The sequence below is a fragment of the Chanodichthys erythropterus genome, chromosome 2 (genome assembly GCF_024489055.1).
Source record: "Chanodichthys erythropterus isolate Z2021 chromosome 2, ASM2448905v1, whole genome shotgun sequence".
Taxonomy (NCBI): Eukaryota; Metazoa; Chordata; class Actinopteri; order Cypriniformes; family Xenocyprididae; genus Chanodichthys; species Chanodichthys erythropterus.
This window is the reverse complement of record NC_090222.1, coordinates 22,814,027-22,835,008: the sequence shown is the minus strand read 5'-3', so window position 1 is coordinate 22,835,008 and position 20,982 is coordinate 22,814,027. Positions and strand designations below refer to the sequence as shown.

The 20,982-nt window shown below is 41.8% G+C and overlaps 1 protein-coding gene across 1 annotated transcript; it reads right to left on the bottom strand.

The window, feature by feature from the left end:
- Positions 1 to 1,053: 1,053 nt before the first annotated feature.
- pnp4b (purine nucleoside phosphorylase 4b) lies at positions 1,054 to 20,721 on the bottom strand. The gene is made up of 6 exons (XM_067394033.1): positions 20,609 to 20,721; positions 19,579 to 19,751; positions 15,203 to 15,306; positions 4,435 to 4,610; positions 4,125 to 4,315; positions 1,054 to 2,272 (listed from the first exon to the last, which is right to left on the bottom strand). The coding sequence occupies exons 1-6, from the start codon at positions 20,629 to 20,631 to the stop codon at positions 2,025 to 2,027; spliced, it is 915 nt and encodes a 304-aa protein (XP_067250134.1). The 5' UTR covers positions 20,632 to 20,721; the 3' UTR covers positions 1,054 to 2,024.
- Positions 20,722 to 20,982: the final 261 nt, after the last annotated feature.

Here is a 20,982-nt window from a genome sequence, read left to right as displayed (position 1 = left end):
AAATGATAAGTTATTCAAAATAGTTTGCCCCAAGCTAGTATTTTTTACTGTAAATGACATTATCACATAAAATCCTGCATATAAACAACTAATCTACACTGCAGATGTTGAGATACAGTGTATGACAAGAAATTCAAATTCACAAGTGTTTGTTAACATGGTCGCTATATGCTCTCAAAAGACTAACCAAAACACTGATTTATCATTTCAATCTGCTAATCTGAATATTATAGTCATTAATATTTAGATTGATTAATTTTTGATTAACATTAGGCGACTGTCAAAAAGGTCAGCAAAATCAGTTTGAATGAATAAACTGAGTTTTTTTTTAGTTGTTTTGCTTTGAAAACAAATCAATCTTTGTCCATAGGCTCACAATAATAGAAAACTCACTGATGCAATAAATGGTTATGCGAAAATGCTAAATACATAATTAAGTCGTAAACACTTAATTATTAATAAAATCTTTTTAGATGATTGCCTGCTTACATTCTTTTGTATCATTCAGTTTAATACTTTAAGTGTTGAATTATGCCATTTAACTCTCACTCTGACACGAGTCATTTTGATGTGTCAGGAATTCTTCATAAATTAAATTTACCTTCCTCTGAACATTTACAATTACAAGAAAACTCAGCTAATCTGAAGTAACATAGAAAATGATTAATTATTCACTGATTTGTTGTATTACGGATTTGAATGTGTGTCAATGGAGAAAGATGCTTTTCTTTTTTTTTTTTACTTGCATGCATCTCCAAGCAGGAGCTATTGAGAAAACCAGCTAAATATTGATCACTTGGTGTAGTAGTATCTGAATGAGCATGGAAAAGTGTGGTTTGACACTACATCTAACAGTTTTTGACATGTTGGTCCATAATTACATTAAAAATCCCATCGGGTGTATTAAGTTTGTAGTTCAAAGTAAGACTAATCCTGTCACATGTACAATATATCAAGAGCTATTTGTTGCTGTGCTTTTGCACTGTAAGATAAAAATCTGTAGAAAAACAGACAATGTCAGAAAATGACCAGTACCTTTTAATTTCCTTCAAACCTAAAACACAAGGCACTGACAATGCGTTATTCAAAATATGGGTAAGACACCTGTTAAAAATTCAATACAGAAAAATCCTTTCTATTAAAGGGTTAGTTCACCCAAAAAATAAGGATTCTGTCATTATTTACACACCCTCATGTGATTCCAATCCAGAAGACTTTTGCTCATCTTTAGAACACCAATATTTTTTAATAAAATCTGAGATATTTCTGTGCCTCCATTGAAAGTCTATTCACCCAAAACTCTGACGGAAGCTCAGACATGCTTGAGTACGGTTGAGCTTCTGTTTATGTTAGCTGATCAAACTGAAATATCTTAAATATTTTCATTTGTGTTCCGAAGATGGACGAAAGTCTTGTCATAGTGTTGTTCCAATTCCAAACCTATGAGTAATTGATGACAGAATTTTCATTTTTGGGTGAACTAACCCCTTAAAGGTATAAAAATGAAAATTTTGTCATCATTTACTCACCCTCATGTTGTTCCAAACCTGTAAGAGTTTCTTTCTTCTGTTGAACACAAAAGAAAATATTTTAAAGAATGCTGGGAACCAGATGGCACCCATTGACTTCCATAGTATTTTTTTCCTACAATGGAAGTCAATGGGTGCCATCATTTCCTTAGCGTGTAGATTAAGAACTGTACCTTTTGTAACTGAATTTTATTGTTTTTGACTTATAAACATGGTTAGAAACATGTTCCAATTGAGAAGTCAAACGTTTTAAAAATCCTCTCATCTTCATTTCAACTATAGGGAGGTTTATTTACAACACAACAATCTCAATCTGGAGATCAAATACATCCTTTCCAAAGGCACAGTGAGGTCTCACATTGGAAATTTTTAACCAACCAGATAAATAAAGGCTAAAACATAACATGGAGCCTTTAAGATCTATTGAATATATCACATGACTTCCAAAATCACACAACATCCACAGCACCCTTGATTCCACTGGTTTGATTGACCCTAGACAGTATTTGAGTAGATGCAGTCGTTGTTGTTGATGGTCTCCACTTGATGAGAGCGAGCGATGAAGGTTATGAGCATGTTCTGAAGCATCTCAGCTCTCATCTTGCTGATCTGCAGCACCTCCTCATGATTCACTTTCTCCTCACGGCTGTAGTCAAGAGAAACCTTGTTGGTGATGAGCGACAGGCCCAGGACCCGCAGTCCACAATGCTTTGCCACTGTCACCTCAGGAACCGTGCTCATGCCTGTGAGGGCAGCAGGAGGAAAAGAGAAAGAGAGAGACTCTTAATTAAATGGCAGTCATCTCCGTTGTGGCGCAGTAGGTGATTCATTAATAAAGCAGACCGGGTCTGGGTCTCACTTAATACTTAATGAGGACTATTGGGGTCCTGTTGTATACACAGGAAGGAGAACACACACAGGAGCCAGTCACTGACCGGTCTAGCCAGAGGAGCCCACTTAACACATAACCCACAGTGCTGCCGTTTGGTAATCGGAGCCCAATTATCTAAGGCATCATTCAACTCATCAGAGGACCAGCAGTGACTATAGTTTATGCCAATCATATGGACAAGAGTTATTCAGATCACTGATTAACCTAATCACATTGATTAAAGTGGTCTACTTTGGCCCTTTGGGTGGGCCTAATCTTCATTAGTTAATATGGCAGGTCTGCTAATATGACACACCATTATTACCGAGCTATAATTTTCATGAAGCACCAATTAAAGGAGAAGCACTACACACAAAAGAAAACAGCACGTTAAACCACACAAACTCCTCAGAGAGAGGAAATCTGATGCAGCATCGAGGAACTCACTACACATTTTGTACTATTTATACTAAATAATACTATTTATATAGTTTTGTTTTTTTTTTCATTTTAAATTAGCATTCACTTTTTGTTTTCAGTTTAAGTGATTTCTGTTATTTTAGTTTTTGTTTTTTATATCTCTATATAGCTTTTATTTATTATTATAAACTGGTTAGTTCCTGTCCTTGATTCTGAAAATTAAAATTTTGCTTTGGCAAGTAACTGAAATAAATAAGTTGAAGTGCTAAAAATACTAAAAGTAACATAAGTAAGCAATAAGGTACGAGGGGCTGTGTGTATCATGAATAAGTCATGGCTGAAAGGCGCTGTTAGGCACAAAGTGAAGCGGAGTTTCAGGGGTTTTTTTTGTTTGTTTTTTGTTTTTTTTTAACACAGATGAATTGCTTCGCTTCAGAAGGACTTTGTTAACCACCCCGGAGCCATGTGAAGTATGTTTATGATGGATGGACCATTATAAAGCTTGGATGCGTCAGGATATTTATTAATATATCTCCGATTGTGTTCATCAGAAAGAAGAAAGTCAAATACACCTAGGATGGCTTGAGGGTGAGTAAAGCTTGGGCTAATTTTCATTTGAAAGTGAACTAATCCTTCAAATTTATAATAACAACACTGCTAAACATTGCAGCTTTTTCTGACCAAGAACCTCCCACTTAGACTGAAAGTGGGTCAGTGCATTTATTTGTGTTATATTTTGTATCAAGTACAATCATAAAATTAGAACTTTATTAACATACAATTGCAATAAAACTGCAACTATATGCTAATGGATGTTTTAATAAGAGTGGAATCTCTTTTTCACGTTTTTTTTATTTATTTATTTTCATTTTTAACCATTTTATTTCACAAGATGTATTTACTTTACCTCAAAGTACTGTAATCATGTAAGAACAGCACTTTTCAGCACAATGTAATTTACGAGGATGAAAAACAATACATTAAGAAAGGATTATGACTTATTTTTTAAATGTGACCTAATGGATCTATAGTGTACTATAGTGGCATGGCAATCTTGGGCATGTTTAGAATTGTCAAAGACGTTCTGACAGAAAATCTAAATATTAAATTAAATGTCATGTCATTTTGATAATCAATTATAATCAATTAAGCTGTTGATTACTTGAGGATTAAGTGTTTCATATCAAGTACTCCTATGTTTTGGACAACTTGGTTTGCGCACTTTCCCAGAAGTTCTCTGTCTTCAATAATTTTTCATATGCGTTTTTGCTATTTTCCCCCTTGTGTATTGTGACTTTCCATACCAACAGAGTCGCTCCCCAAAATGTGCAGCATGCGTGCCTCTGCGATGGTCTCAAAGTTGGGTCCACTAACCATACAGTAGACCCCCTCGCGCACAAAATTAGAGTAGCCCAGCTCAGCAGTGATGTCCAAAACTAATTTCCTCAGGTCTTTGCTGTAAGCGTCAGACATACAAGGAAACCGGATCCCAAATCTGAGGAAGACAAGAGAGAACATGCACCATCCTTTCCATAAAATGTGAAACAGTTCTGTAAAATAATATTAATATCTTTCACACTTTATTCTGCCTTTTCCTCTCCCTTATCTGCGTACCGTTCATCATTGGGTCCACACAGTGGGTGCTGTCCAGCAAACCCTGGCAAGTTAATATGGTCCTTAATAACCATAATGTCTCCCACTTTGAAATCCTGACAAAGACCTCCAGAGGCGTTTGTTACGATAATGGTCTCCACACCCATCAGCTTGAAAATCCGCACGGGGAACGTGACCTGGAAAAATTCCCCAGAAAACACAAACTGTTATACACAGCAGGGATCTCTCTGACTAAACCCTCAGACATATTATTTTCACTTTTAAATGATTAAATGAATGATTCTTAATGTTAATTAAGCCATGGCCAGACGTATTTAATGGAATAAAATGGAATAAAAATATCATGCGGCAGGTGCGCCTTCTCAAAATTTTTTATATATTTATTTGTAATTTAAATTTATTTGATCAAATTTATATTGGACTAACAAACAGTCTCCTTTCATTTCAGAAGACCACATGGGTGTGCAATGGTATCCCACAGTGCCTAACCACAGTTTTAGGCTGGTATTAAATAAGCTTTAGTAATTCTAAATGGGATAAATATAGGATTGTAGAGCAGGGAGCCATTAAGGGAGGTGTCAGTGCAAGCAGGAGATGAATAATGAACTTGCGGGCTCAGTATAGCACAGCTCAATAGGGATGTCACAGTCTGTCAGCCTGCTCTCCAGCTGACGAATCAGGGTGGACGTGTGGGGCTGCCACGAGCAACATGGCCATTACAGCTATACACAGACAGGTCATCAAGGTGGACCAGCATTCTCAGGAAATACGCCACAGTTTGGTACCCTTTAAATCAAAAATGACTTCTTTGTGGATTGTAAACTCTCAGAGATCAGATCACTTCATATTTGAGTCTTTCACTCTCCTGAGAGAATTGGTCTAGGTGCTGCATTAGATGGTCTGTTGATTACCCGTCACTGGCGGTTTGATTAATGTGCACTATTATAGAGTAATGAGAATATGTCTATAAGAGAATTTTGTATGTCTTGGCACTGTATCATGAATTGGCATATATTTCAATTTCAGGGAATTCACTAAGAATGAATTGCACTTGCTGATTGCATCATAGACTATTTGCACGCACTGTCTGTGTCCTTTTAGCACCCGATTCACTAAAGTAATTATGTAAATTTGATTATAAGAATATCATAACATTTCTATACACCTGGTTTCAGTGTTGGGGGTAACGCATTACAAGTAACCTGAGTTATGTGATCAGATTACTTTTTCAAGTAACTAGTAAAGTAACAGTCAATTTACAACAAAATATCTAAATGACTTTTTCAAATAATTAACGTAAGTTACTTTTTCACATTTATTGACTGACAGCTCTCCTGTCTCCATGTTGAGAGAAAATAAAGTGCAGAGGCGCTGTGTGAACATGATGATTACTGTAGTTCTAGACTAAATGTAAACATGGATTTACTCATCTCACTAGCACAAAAATATTCAGTATTACTCAAAATGAATAAAAACAGTGAAATACAATCTCAGATTTTTACACAAACTGTAATAATTGACTATATTAAATTATACAAATATACTTTATGTATTTAATCTCACTGTATTAATCAATTAATGCTGACCTTCAGTGATCTAATTCAACCATACTGTTAAAGGGTTAGTTCACCCAAAAATGAAAATTATGTCATTAATGACTCGCCCTCATGTCGTTCCAAACCCGTAAGACCTCCGTTCATCTTCAGAACACAGTTTAAGATATTTTAGATTTAGTCCGAGAGCTTTCTGTCCCCTCCGTTGAAAATGTTTGTACGGTATACTGTCCATGTCCAGAAAGGTAATAAAAACATCATCAAAGTAGTCCATGTGACATCAGTGGGTTAGTTAGAAGTTTTTGAATCATCGAAAATACATTTTGGTCCAAAAATAACAAAAACTACGACTTTATTCAGCATTGTCTTCTCTTCCGGGTCAGTTGTCAATCCGGGTTCACGACTCCGCAGTGATGCTGTTGATGTAAGTTTACAGTCTGAGGGAGACGCACACTGTATTCAAGCTATTCTACACTGTTTGTATTTTGGTATTGCTATATTTTTTAAAATGGTGCGTAAGTGTGCATGTCGCGGATTTCCTAATTGCCAAAAACAATGACGTAAAAGTGCATTACCAACGCCGACAGATGAAAGGATTCAATGGAATCAATTCAATGGAAAGGATTCCGGAAGAGAATACAATGCTGAATAAAGTCATAGTTTTTGTTATTTTTGGACCAAAATGTATTTTCAATGCTTCAAAAACTCCTAACTAACCCACTGATGTGACATGGACTACTTTGATGATGTTTTTATTACCTTTCTGTACATGGACAGTCTACCATACAAACATTTTCAATGGAGGGACAGAAAGCTCTCGGACTAAATCTAAAATATCTTAAACTGTGTTCCGAAGATGAACGACGGTCTTACGGGTTTGGAACAACATGAGGGTGAGTCATTAATGACATACTTTTCATTTTTGGGTGAACTAACACTTTAAGCAAAAATTACTTTAGATTAGATTTAGAAATAAGAGTGCTGAACTTCCTTCTCCTGTATCCTTTTCTTCTTTAACCCAGAATGGCAGCACAGCTGAATGGTTTGTTTGAGCTGCGCCCTCTACTTGTACAGGCGTAAATATGCTTTTCCTTCAGCCAGTCAGCTTATTCACCTCACTTTCGATGTAAAAGGGCCAAGCCCAGGTGAGGTACTGCAAAAGTAATGTAGCACATTACTTTTCATAAAAAGTAACTAACGTAATAAGTTACTTTTTAGGGAGTAACACAATATTGTAATGCATTACTTTTTAAAAGTAACTTTCCCCAACACCCAACTGTTTTCTGTTATGTATAATAAGTCTGCATAGAAAAGAGGTGTTTATGAAAAAAAAAAAATGAATTTTTAAAATAGGCTACTCATTGAGTATTTACCACCAATTTAAACTGGACTGTGGGTGGTTAGCGAATAATGAGCAGGGTTTTTTTTATTTTTTATTTGCGACTGTACATTGACAAATAAATAAATACGTGCATGAAATATTGATGCGAGTTGTAATTATTTTATGATTTTGCCTGTATAATTTTTTCAAACATCCATTAAAAAATTACAGTCAATTACAATGTAATAGTAACAAGATGAACACTGCTGCAACAATATTATAGTAATATTAATACTGAAATACTTTGAGGTCATTGTCATTATATCAATAACTGAGACACAAGATGGTGGCAATTGCATTTGTATATATAACAAGTGAGCGAAAGTCTGTGGTGTGAAATGAGAGACATGAAAATCGTTCCGGTTACGTTTACCATTGAATGGACTGCCATAAAGCATAAATATTAGGAAACATGAGACAGCTTAAACAGCACAATGGCCTTATATTACGAGGCCACACAATAATGACCTGTCAACACTCTTTTTATTTCTGAACAAAAGAATGCAGGAACGTAGAAATAGGGTAGTGGAAATTGAACTTTTACCTTGAGCACAGCATTTTTAAAACGAGACATTGCAAAACATGTCAGTCTAGCTCATGTTTACATAAAAACAATGGAAAAGCAATGCAGTGGAATGCAAAAATTCATTTTGTGTGAATGGCCCCCTACATTTCAGACAAGCCCTCTAAATGCATCTGAACACCATAAAGCTGCTTTTCTTGCTGCAGAGAAACAGAGGTCAGTGAAGGGCTAACCAAGCTCGACTGTCCAATTACCCTCCACATACATCTCTCCACAACAAAGAGATCACTTAAAGAAGCCATAATAACTGTTTGTGTTAGCAAGGGCAAACATGAAAGCATGTTTGCATCCTAAAATGTAAGTGAAATGAGTTGGGTTCACTTTTAGGATACAGTGAGTTGGCACAGATTTGCACAGTGACTCACACATATGAGTCAGCTAAAGCAAAATGAAAACTGGACTGAAGGTGCATTTACAAACCAGCTGTCACAGTATGACAAAGGATTTAATAACCAGATTGGTTGAGCTCCTGCTTGTTACACGAGGGCTTCAAAATGTATGCTTTTGTTCCACAGCGCAAAAAACAAACAAAAAACAACAACAACGCATATCAGTTTGTTATAAATAACAACAGAATTAAGTTAAGTACCGAAACATATACCTTTAACCATGTCTGTGTCCCAATTTGCCTACTTATTTTATGTCATAAAACTGAATCTGCGTATCACAAACCCTCTGGTCTGCATTAGCATTAGCATCAGTGTTGGTATAATTAACTAAACCTATTAAAAATCTATAAAATATCATTTTCGGTAATGGCTGAAAAACTTATTTTTTAATTTTATTTTAAAACTTAAAAAAATTAATTAGAAATGTTGGCAACTAACGTCTCGGTTACGTATGTAACCCTCGTTCCCTGAAGGAGGGAACGGAGACGTACGTCAGTAGTGACCGACGAATTGGGATATCGCTTAGAGAGCCCTATCATCTTCGTGTAAACTAAAACAAGCCAATGGAATTGGCGTGCGATATTTGCATAATGCGCACCGCCCCCGACAGGTGTATATAAATAGGAAGCAGATGCAATCGCACTCTGTTTTTCGCTGAGGAGACAACTGGTGTCCGCACTACAGCGAGGGTACAGAAACTGTGGCGACGGGACGTACGTCTCCGTTCCCTCCTTCAGGGAACGAGGGTTACTTACGTAACCGAGACGTTCCCTTTCAGTCGGTCACGTTCGACGTACGTCAGTAGTGACCGACGAATTGGGATCCCAACTAAAGCGCCACAGTTACGAAACCCCTTCCAGTGCCCAGCACAAGCTCAGCCGCCCATAGCACCGGCTGGCGGTGAAGGGGGCGAGCTTACACCGAGAGAGTCTACTGCTGTCTAACCACTACCCACTAAGTAAACTAGACACACTGGGGAAGCGAACCCGTAAGGGACGCTGCGGAAACCACTACCTACCCAATGGGGGAGGAGTTTACGTGGGAATACACACATGGACTGGCCCGGGGGGGCAGTACGCATATGGAGTCCCTGGGATGGCTCCACCTGGTTAGGGGGAGACTCATCTGACAGGTGACAGCAGAGCTGGCTCTGCTAAGGGAAAGACACGGACTCGGCCCGTAGGGAGTTTTAAACCGTGGAAAATACACATATGGGACCGCTCACGTAGAGGGGTCACGACATATGGGCCCCAGCCAACAGACAGCGTCAGCGACGGATGTAGGCCTGGCATCAGACACTCCGCAATGTCCGAGCCGAAGGGGGAGGCGGAGGAACTCGACAGGGTTCGCCAAGCGGGGAACACGACTGGAGTGAAAGTATGCACGTATCCGGCCAGTGGCGGGAATGGCATTGCAAGCCGACACTTAGAGTGGGTACAACACGTCTACCGACTAGTGGATGCGAGTACACGTGAGGATACCGGCTCTACACGTAGGCTATAAAACCTAGCGAACGTGTTTGGTGTCGCCCAGCCCGCAGCTCTACAGATATCTGTCAGCGAGGCGCCATGAGCCAGCGCCCAGGAAGAGGCCACCCCTCTGGTGGAGTGGGCTCTCAACCCGAGCGGGCAAGGCACGCCCTGGGATTCGTACGCCAAGGCGATGGCATCCACTATCCAGTGGGCCATCCTCTGCTTGGAGACAGCCTTTCCCTTCTGCTGGCCTCTGTAACAGATGAAGAGCTGATCTGAGGTCCTGAAGCTTCGCGTTCTGTCCACGTAAACGCGCAGAGCGCGGACGGGACAGAGCAAAGCTAGGGCTGGGTCTGCCTCCTCCGAGGGCAGCGCTTGCAGGTTCACTACCTGATCTCTGAAGGGAGTGGTAGGAACCTTGGGCACGTATCCAGGCCGGGGTCTCAGGATGACGTGAGAAGCACCGGGCCCGAATTCTAGGCACGTTTCGTCGACCGAAAATGCATGCAGATCCCCTACCCTCTTCAGGGAAGCCAATGCAACCAGAAGAACCGTCTTAAGAGACATTAGTTTCAGGTCGACTGATTGCAAAGGTTCGAAGGGATGACCCCGGAGAGCTGTGAGAATCAGGGTCAATCCCAAGAGGGTACGGAGGAAGGGCGAGGAGGATTCAGTCTCCTGGCCCCCTCAGGAATCTGACGATCAGATCGTGTTTCCCCAGGGACTTACCCTCAACTGCATGGTGATGTGCGGCAATGGCGGCAACATACACCTTGAGGGTGGAGGGAGACAGCCTTCGCTCCAACCCATCTTGCAGAAAGGAAAGCACGGATCCGACCGAACATGATCGGGGGTCCTCTCGGCGAGAGGCGCACCATTCGACGAACAGGTTCCACTTCAGCGCGTAGAGATTCCTAGTGGAAGGAGCTCTAGCGGAAGTGATGGTGTCTACGACCGCTTGCGGGAGATCACTCAGAACCTCCGCATCCCGTCCAGGGACCACACGTGGAGGTTCCACAGATCGGGACGCGGGTGCCACAGGGTGCCCCGTCTCTGAGTCAGGGGTCCTTCCTCAGAGGAATCGGCCAGGGAGGTGCTGTCACGAGGAGAATGAGGTCTGAGAATCAGGTCCGAGTGGGCCAGTACGGAGCCACTAACAGAACCTGCTCCCCGTCCTCCCTGACCTTGCACATGAGTTGTGCGAGAAGGCTCACTGGGGGAAACGCATGTTTGCGCAGACCCGGGGGCCAGCTGTGTGCCAGGGCATCCGTGCCGAGCGTGCCGCCGGTCAGGGAATAAAACCACTGGCGGAGGGCAGTTTCCGGGGAGGCAAGCAGGACTACCTGGGCCTCGCCGAAACGCTGCCAAATCAGCTGGACCGCCTGGGGGTGGAGCCGCCACTCGCCCGCAAGTAGATGCTGCCGTGACAGCTCGTCGGCTGCACGGTTGAGCACACCTGAGACACGAGTGGCCCGAAGGGACCTCAGATCCTTCTGACTCCACAACAAGAGATGGCGGGCGAGTTGCAACATGCGACGGAAGCGTAGACCACCTTGATGGTAGGTGTACGCAACGGCCGCAGTGCTTAGTGAGCGGACTACAACGTGCTTGCCTGACAACAGCTCCTTGAAGCGGGCCAGCGCAAGACGAACCGCTAGCAACTCGAGGCAATTGGTATGCCAATGCAGCTGAGGCCCCGTCCAAAGACCTGTCACTGCATGCCCGTTGTACGTGGCCCCCCATCCCGTGGCAGAGACATCTGTGGAGACCACAGCGTGCCTGGACACTCGTTCGAGGGGTACTCCGGCCCACAGGAACGAAGGGTCCAACCACCGGACAAGGGTGCGACGGCAGCTCGGTGTCACGGGGACACGGAGCGTGCCGCACTGCCACGCCCATCTCGGGACCCGGCCGCGGAGCCAGTGTTGAAGCGGTCTCATATGAAGCAATCCGAGCGGTGTACCGCGGCTGCAGATGCCATATGCCCCAGGAGCCTCTGAAAATCTTTCAGTGGAGCCGCTGTCCTGCACTTGAGCGAGCTCAGGCAGTTCAACACCGACTGGACGCGCACCTCGGTGAGACGCGCAGTCCGTGCGACCGAGTCTAGCTCGAGACCGAAACAAGAGATCCTCTACCCGGGGGCGAGTTTGCTCTTGTCCCAGTTGACCTGAAGACCCAACCGGTTGGGAGCTACAACCATGTCGGGTAGGACTTTGTACTGACATGCCCGACCCTCGAACGCAGACCGACCTAGGAAGGGTCTGTGTCGAGGCAGAATCGAGACATGAAAGTAGCGTCCTTCAGGTCTATTGCTGCAAACCAATCCTGGGGACGGTCCAGGATTGGCCGTAGCCCACCGCCCTTTTACGGTACAATGAAGTAGGGGCTGTAAAACCCCGACTTCATATCGGCTGGAGGGACCGGCTTGATTGTACCCTTCGCCAGGAGGACAGCAATCTCCACCCGGAGAACAGGAGCACTGTCCAACGACACCTGAGTGAAGTGGACAGCCCTGAAGACCGGGGGACGCCGGGCGAACTGAATCGCATAGCCGAGTCTGATAGTACGAATGAGCCAACTGGACAGGCTGGGGAGCGCTATCCACGCTTCCAGACACTGAGCCAGCGGGACCAAAGGCACCACAGACGCACCGGGGGTAGGGCAGCAAGGCAGAGAGGGACCCGACTACGACGGCTTGAGGGCGGCCCGGAGTGGGGTCGGACTCTGCGAGGCAGCAGTGTGCATGGGAGACGGCGCACGGGACGCGGTCTGCACCAACACACTGCCACCTGCTGGCGAATGGGGAGGGAGCTGACAGCAGCGAGGCGGAGCCTGGCACACTGGCAGACACCCCTTGTTGTGACCTGGAGTTTGAGGAAACTGCTCTTTTTGTGGCAAAGTGGGTACCGCTGGACTCCGGAGAGCCAGCGGCGGTAGATGGACAGCCGCCACAAAATCCCCCCCGGCCCTCCTCCGGGGGTGGGAGAGCAGATGGAATACTCTCCCAAAGGGCAGGAACCTTCCGCTCCAGGTCAGGGCTGGGCACCACGTCCGCGCCCGGCACCCTGCTGTTTGGCTGGTGTAGGCTGCTGCTTTGCCAACTTAGCAGGGGCGGAGGAAGACGCAGGCGGGCGCCCTCGGCGACGAGCGGGCTGAGGCTGAGCCACGGGCGGCTGGGTGGAGGCAGCAGCGGACCGCCGTGGCATGACATGTCTGATAGCCTCAGCCTGCTTCTGTGCAGCGGAGGACTGTTGGGCACAGTTCTCCGCCGCGTCGCCGAAAAGGCCGACCGGAGACACGGGGGAATCCAGGAACCGATATTTGTCGGTCTCCCTCATGTCTGCCAAGGTCAGCCAGAGGTGGCGTTGCTGGGCTACCAGAGTAGACATCGCCTGGCCAACAGAACGCGCTGTCACCTTCGTTGCCCGGAGGGCAAGGTCAGTGGCAGCGCGCAGCTCCCCAAGCAGCTGTTGGTCAGGACCTTCCTGGGGCATCTGCGACAGCGCTTTTGCCTGATAGACCTGCAAAAGGGCCATCGCGTGCAGGGCAGAGGCAGCCTGCCCACAGGCACTGTAAGCTTTCTCAGTCAGACCGGCTGAGAATTCACAGGCCTGGGACGGGAGACGCGGCTCACCGCGCCAGCCAGCGGCCGTTGGACACAACTGCGTCGCAACAGACCGCTCGACTGGCGGGATCTTCGCGTACCCCCTGGCTAGCCCGCCGTCCAGGGAGGTGAAGGCGGACGAGTGACCAGGCCCTGTACGAGCCCCATGCGGAGCTTGCCAAGACCTGGTCACCTCATCGTGTACTTCCGGGAAGAAAGGCATTGGGGCGGGACGCTGGATTTGACCAGCGCGACCCCCCGCCAAGTACCAATCGTCCAACCGAGATGGGCCGGGACAGGGTGGAGGGTTCCACTCAAGCCCGACGCACAAGGCGGCCCGGGAGAGCACAGCCGTGAGTTCCATTGGCTTGTTTTAGTTTACACGAAGATGATAGGGCTCTCTAAGCGATATTCCAATTCGTCGGTCACTACTGACGTACGTCGAACGTGACCGACTGAAAGGGAACTGTATTAAGTTTAAGTTGTATTAAAATTACTAAAACAAAAAAAAATTATGCTAATTATAAAAGCAAAAACTAAAAGTGACAAGCACATAAACTAAAATTAGAATGAAAACTAAAAAATATTAATAAATACTATAATATTATATGAATACTAAAATAACACATATTTTATAACCCCAACCGAATGTTAGATGTTACGCTAGAAATGCTAATGTCAGTGTGATAAAGTACTACACCAAGCAGGGACCTTTGCCACACTATTTTTAACATCTGCCTGATTTGATTTAAGATGCACTAATTGTATTTTTGCATCCTATTTAGGACAGATATGCAAATTGGGATGCAATGTGTGTTTATATGCCACAGCCATTAACACATAGCGTTTTGAAAGGCTCAGGTTTGATAATACAGGAGGCTGGTGGATTTAATGCCTAGCAGCATATTAAGAGTAAAAAGCTTTTGGCTGGCTGTAGAGGGCATGGTGGCCATGACAACTGATTGTAATGCATTGTGTCATGCTGTCAGGGCTGCAATTACAGTGACAGTCCCACTCCAGGGCAAGAGGTTGTAGATATCTTGGTAATTTAGTAAAAAGTGGCTCTCCGGCCCCTATGTGAAACAGATAAATTATTCCCCTGGACAGACTTTGATGGAGGGAAAGCCAAGAGCTCACACAAATCATGCTGCTTAGTTGAACTCAGGGGTTAATTAACATTGGAAAACTTAAATTAACAAGGACTTTGAACCGATGTGAAAATCTATGATTAATATCATATTTTTTCATAGTCAATATGCTAATGTATTCAGATCCTTTATAAAGGAAAACAAAACTGTTGTCCTGTTCACGTCACAACAGAATACGAGTGCAAGCTGAATATTGTCAATGAACCGTTTGTTCCTCCTCCACACCTGCATTCTCAGCATTCAGCCTCGGTATTCATGCGGTACGGCTCCTGATTTTGACAGATAAAGTTAATGACCCATACTGGAGGTAACAGCTCCTCTCTGTTTTTACAAATGGGAGCTGTTTACAATGAGTTCACTTGTCCTTGAGGTGATGCTAAAAGGAACCAAGGCCACTGCTTAAAACGCACCCCGCAATACTTTACGAGACATTGACACCACTGAGTTAACAAAAATGGTGTTTGTGATATAGCTTTTACTTCAAGTAAAGAAACCACTGAGCTTCTAAGTATTATAAATGGATACATCTAAGAACTGTATCGAAAGGCAAGATGAAGTTAAATAAGTTAAGGCCAAGAAAAACAAGTTGGCTGTGCAGCACCTGCAAAAGAGGCATCAAACCTTTTATTTGAACTCACCTTACACAATGAGTAACCCTCGTAGAGATGGAACCTTCCTTGCATGAAGACACAAGACTCGCCTTTGATTTGACCAAACACTAGGCACCCTTCATGACCAGGAACTATGCATAAAAAGACAAACATATTAGTGAAAACCATGCATACACGTTTTTAGGATTATATAATGTGTATAAATAAATAAATAAATAAATAAATAAATAAATAAATAAATATATATATATATATATATATATATATATATATATATATATATATATATATATATATATATATTAAATTAAAAATATTAATATACACTCACCTAAAGGATTATTAGGAACACCTGTTCAATTTCTCATTAATGCAATTATCTAATCAGCCAATCACATGGCAGTTGCTTCAATGCATTTAGGGGTGTGGTCCTGGTCAAGACAATCTCCTGAACTCCAAACTGAATGTCAGAATGGGAAAGAAAGGCGATTTAAGCAATTTTGAGCGTGGCATGGTTGTTGGTGCCAGACGGGCTGGTCTGAGTATTTCACAATCTGCTCAGTTACTGAGATTTTCACGTACAACCATTTCTAGGGTTTACAAAGAATGGTATGAAAAGGGAAAAACATCCAGTATGCGGCAGTCCTGTGGGCGAAAATGCCTTGTTGATGCTAGAGGTCAGAGGAGAATGGGCCGACTGATTCAAGCTGATAGAAGAGCAACTTTGACTGAAATAACCACTCGTTACAACCGAGGTATGCAGCAAAGCATTTGTGAAGCCACAACACGCACAACCTTGAGGCGGATGGGCTACAATAGCAGAAGACCCCACCGGGTACCGCTCATCTCCACTACAAATAGGAAAAAGAGGCTACAATTTGCACGAGCTCACCAAAATTGGACAGTTGAAGACTGGAAAAATGTTGCCTGGTCTGATGAGTCTCGATTTCTGTTGAGACATTCAGATGGTAGAGTCAGAATTTGGCGTAAACAGAATGAGAACATGGATCTATCATGCCTTGTTACCACTGTGCAGGCTGGTGGTGGTGGTGGTGTAATGGTGTGGGGGATGTTTTCTTGGCACACTTTAGGCCCCTTAGTGCCAATTGGGCATCGTTTAAATGCCACGGCCTACCTGAGCATTGTTTCTGACCATGTCCATCCCTTTATGACCACCATGTATCCATCCTCTGATGGCTACTTACAGCAGGATAATGCACCATGTCACAAAGCTCGAATCATTTCAAAATGGTTTCTTGAACATGACAATGAGTTCACTGTACTAAAATGGCTCCCACAGTCATCAGCATCTTTGGGATGTGGTGGAACGGGAGCTTCGTGCCCTGGATGTGCATCCCACAAATCTCCATCAATTGCAAGATGCTATCCTATCAATATGGGCCAACATTTCTAAAGAATGCTTTCAGCACCTTGTTGAATCAATGCCACGTAGAATTAAGGCAGTTCTGAAGGCGAAAGGGGGTCAAACACAGTATTAGTATGGTGTTCCTAATAATCCTTTAGGTGAGTGTATATTAATATTATATAACATATTGTAGGTCAACACTGTTTTGCATCATTTAAAGGCACAATATGTAAGATGTTTGGATTAAAATATCCAAAAACCACTACACAAATGTTATATATTTTGTTGAATTGTGTACTTACATTATCCCAAATGTTTCCAAGATGTAGAAATAAGCAAATTTAACATCGCCTATCAATGACATCATACCCGCGTTACCCCCGGTTTCTGGTTTTATTTTGTAGAAACCATGGAAACGCCAAAGACACTTTAATATATTATGTGTTTTATTTGACAGGTGAGCATCTGTTTGGATACATTCGTCATCATCAAAACGAATCATGTTATAGCTCAACATAGTAAGTCTTATTGTTTAAATCTCATTTTCTTGATTTACAGCAAGTACCATGTTTTACCATGTCTAATATCGATCTAGTTTACTGCAGTGTGCAACAAGTGTCTCATATAGCCGCTAAGTGAACAAAGAGTAGCATTATAACAACTTTCAACACACAGATGTATCTAATATAATAAAACAGCACTGCTTTACCCCACATATGCTTGAAACGAAGTAACGGAAGTAGCGACTGTGGCATAATAAAAGTTACGCTGCTCTCGAGATGTGTGTTGCGCTCGTCTCTCATTAACAAATCGCATCAGCGGCCTCGTTTCTGCAAATTGTAATTGAGGCATTTCACATGACTGAGCATGACAAACTCTATAAAACCATTTAGGGCCAGATTGACTAAACTGGGCAAATTAGCGCAGCCACAGCAAGCACCAAATGGGTTAATAGTTCAGACATGCGTTTTTGGCTGTTAAATAAGTGGCAGTAAATTGACTACAGCAAACCTTAGTAAATCACATGGCATGATTTATTAATATAGTCTCCTCCCATAGATTTTGCATCTGAAAGGGAAACTCCTACAAATGTGTCCATGCATTTCCATCTCTAATTTTAGCAAATTATAGTAAATCCTGAAAGTAGTTTTTTAATGCGAAAAGAGGGTTTGATATTAGTAAATCTGGCCCTTAGTCTGTAAATCCCCCCACTCTAAAATAGTGTGATGTATGAAGCAGTTTGATGATAAAATGCAGTGTCCTGGGCTCTAAAGCTGCCTTTACTTGATAAAGAACCTCCTGCTGTAAAGCATTTACTCTTTGCTCTCTTTCTAATATATTGCGTCTACCTAAGGGGTTATTCATCTAATGCATAACCTCTCTGTAATGAGCAAATAAAGGGTCAGATGCTGCCATTGATAACAGATGACATCTAATCCTTTTTCTATAATATAGCGTTAACTGACTAATGACTGTCCCCAAGTCTCAGAGATCCTGCTGGCTTGGCTGTATTTGGGAGTTCATTGATTTGCATTTGCATGTTCACTTTGCTCATTCAACATCATAAAAAATGTTGATATCTGCTGCTAGGGATGACTGCTGATGTCATCAAGGATGGCATTAGTGAGACTGATTGTGTATCATTAGTGTACGAACAGGTGGAGCAAACATTGTTTTTTAACATTATGAGCCAGTAGGAGGCCACAGTTTGTTTGTGGCTTCAGGAACTTACTTTGACATGGGAACAGGCCAACTAAGCCGAGTGAATGGGAGCTTATGTAAATATAACCTTGAATTTTGGCTGATGAGATGTGTTTGGCCCTAAAACCTGCAGTGTAATGAGGTTCTGCTGGAATAATAGCTCTGTTTTTCCAGGGGCCGATTCCTCTTTTCTTGCATGAGCATTGATGAATGGCTATGAGAAAAAAACTCACTCAGAGAGGGGCTTATTACATTCACCGTGAATTGTATTTCCAGCAACACTGTAAAAATGAATGAGCAAATGAATGTTTCAGAGCATGCCGCCTGATTTTTTTTTTATTTATTTTTTTTTAAATCAGATTGTCACACAAAATGGCAAAACAATGAGTGTAATGAGAACAGTTCTGAGATTAATTTAGTAATGCTTAAAAATGACTAATTATCGAAATTCGTTTTAATGAAAAAATAAGTGAAGTGCATATTTTAATATATATATATATATATATATATATATATATATATATATATATATATATATATTACACATTAATATAATAACAATTATATATAAATATTTATATTTAGACCGCAACCCCAATCATTTTACACTATTTGCATCCATCTATATGGTGCAAGGATGATAATGTAATTTGATTTTGATTGATGTGAGTTTGATTTGACACTTGCTGATTTATATGAATGATGTAATCGCAATGTGAAGAATTTATTATTTAAAAAATGAGCACAGAGCATCCATAGTTCTCATTATTCAAACTGTCAGTCATTTCTCTGTTAGTGTCCATAAACCAGCTAATTTAAATTATGAAGCGGATTAGAGAAAGAATGACAACACAAATGCATTCTAAGACCCTTATTATACTTTCCCTTAATTACAAGGGCTCTTATTCCTCAGCCATCAGTCATCTGTACACACACGCGCACACACACACACACACACACCTACCTGCTACAGGTAGTGCAAATATCATTTGATGCATCTGAACACTTCTCAAGATTATTCACCTCACCATATAAATATTTAAACCTGTCCAAGATATCATAGTATGAACTCCCTGTGGCAGATATTAGGGGCTATTTTTGCTCCAGTCATGATATTTTATTCATAGGCAGTAGTTATTCATTTTGTAGCTCATATTACCAGGAGCTGGGCATAATTTGTTAACCATACAATACAATGAGGGACAGAATGAAAACCTCTGTGCTTTCAGATTCACTCCAACAACTCCTGTATCTATCTAGACCTTTTTATAATAAAGAAAGAAAGAAAGAAAGCTGTATTTAATTCAGCTCTGATACACTTCCATAAATCCAGTACCTGTGCTCACTGGGAAATTGGGAATGTCCTCATAGCGGATGATCTGTTTATTTGAGACACTGTCTGCAAGAAGTCCCAGTCCAGAGCCACACACGATAGCTATCTTTGGCTGGTGTCTCGTCCTGCTCAGCAGCCATTCTGTAGTCAGTTTACAGTCATCAAAGGAACAGCAGCTGAGTCGGGAGAAAGAAAGAATGATGACAAGATACATTAGAGCAGGTCACATTGATAACTGCTCAAATTGTGTCTGATAAGACACCAAGTGAAAATAAACAATCATCTGATTATCATCCAGTGCTTACAATAAGAAACATGATAATCTTCTGATGATCACCAAGACATTTTTATGCAATATCAACATTATATCATGGTCCATGATCAGATATCAATACACCATATATAAATACAGAACAGACTTGGAAATTAAATTCCACCATAGTGTAAGAACAATCAAACTGCTCTGTAAAAGTCCACATCATTTTTATTACATCCCAAGATTTCAGAGTCAGTTATGAAAATATAATGACATATAAAGAACACAGGAAATTAACTAATATAAATGAAACCACAGAGACCGTCGTGATAGTTGAAAACATGCTGGAAGCAAAAAGCTGAGAATATAAAGCTGGCGCATTGTGGTTAAAGCTGAATAGATAAAAAGCTTAGTAGAAATTATAGTGAAAATGCAAACAGTGGACACATTTGCAGTTTCCAAAAGGAGTTTTGACGAGTCCAAAATGCTAATTTACAGCATGCAGTTGTCAAGGCTCTATTTAATTTGCAAGACAATTCTGCACCATATTGTGACTCAGCTGTGTTCGGCAGGGATGATATATATTTTTTATTGGCTTTACCGATTTGATTAAATGCATAAAGAATCTTACTCTAACAGCTGCAATTCCAAATTACATGATCAACACTTTTAGCTCTGTAAACAGTGAATGTAAATATGTTTTCATCTATAATATTAATTTATACTGTATATCCTCTGGTATGTATAGTATATTGATGACATAAAACTAAAATTTACCATGAATTTTCCTTGGTGTGCATGATCTCAGTCACACGTAGTCACAGCACCTGGAAATAGTGTGTACTTGTTCTATGAGAAGCGATAAGAAAGAGATAGAGAGAGGGAATAACCTCTCAAAGGTCTATAAGGTCTCATCTCATTGGCTGCATAAATGGTGAGAGTGGGAAATCTCCATATCCTTTCCAAGAAATTATATGACTCTGTCCGCTGAGAATTTAATCAAAATGCTGAGAACTGTGAAGAAAGCTACAGTTTACAGGCTATAATGCATATCTTTTGTTTATGTTAGATCTACTGGTAACTTTTATCAAAAATCGAAATTATCACTTAGATAATGGGTCTTAAAGGGATAGAAATAAAAATACTGTCAT

Coding starts and splice junctions, on each gene's coding strand:
- pnp4b (XM_067394033.1), bottom strand. CDS start 20,631: ATGCACACCAAGGAAAATTCATG. Junction 4,611..15,202: donor AGGGTTACTCATTGTGTAAG/GTGAGTTCAAAT, acceptor GAATTTTTCCAG/GTCACGTTCCCCGTGCGGAT. Junction 4,316..4,434: donor TGTGGACCCAATGATGAACG/GTACGCAGATAA, acceptor TGTCTTCCTCAG/ATTTGGGATCCGGTTTCCTT.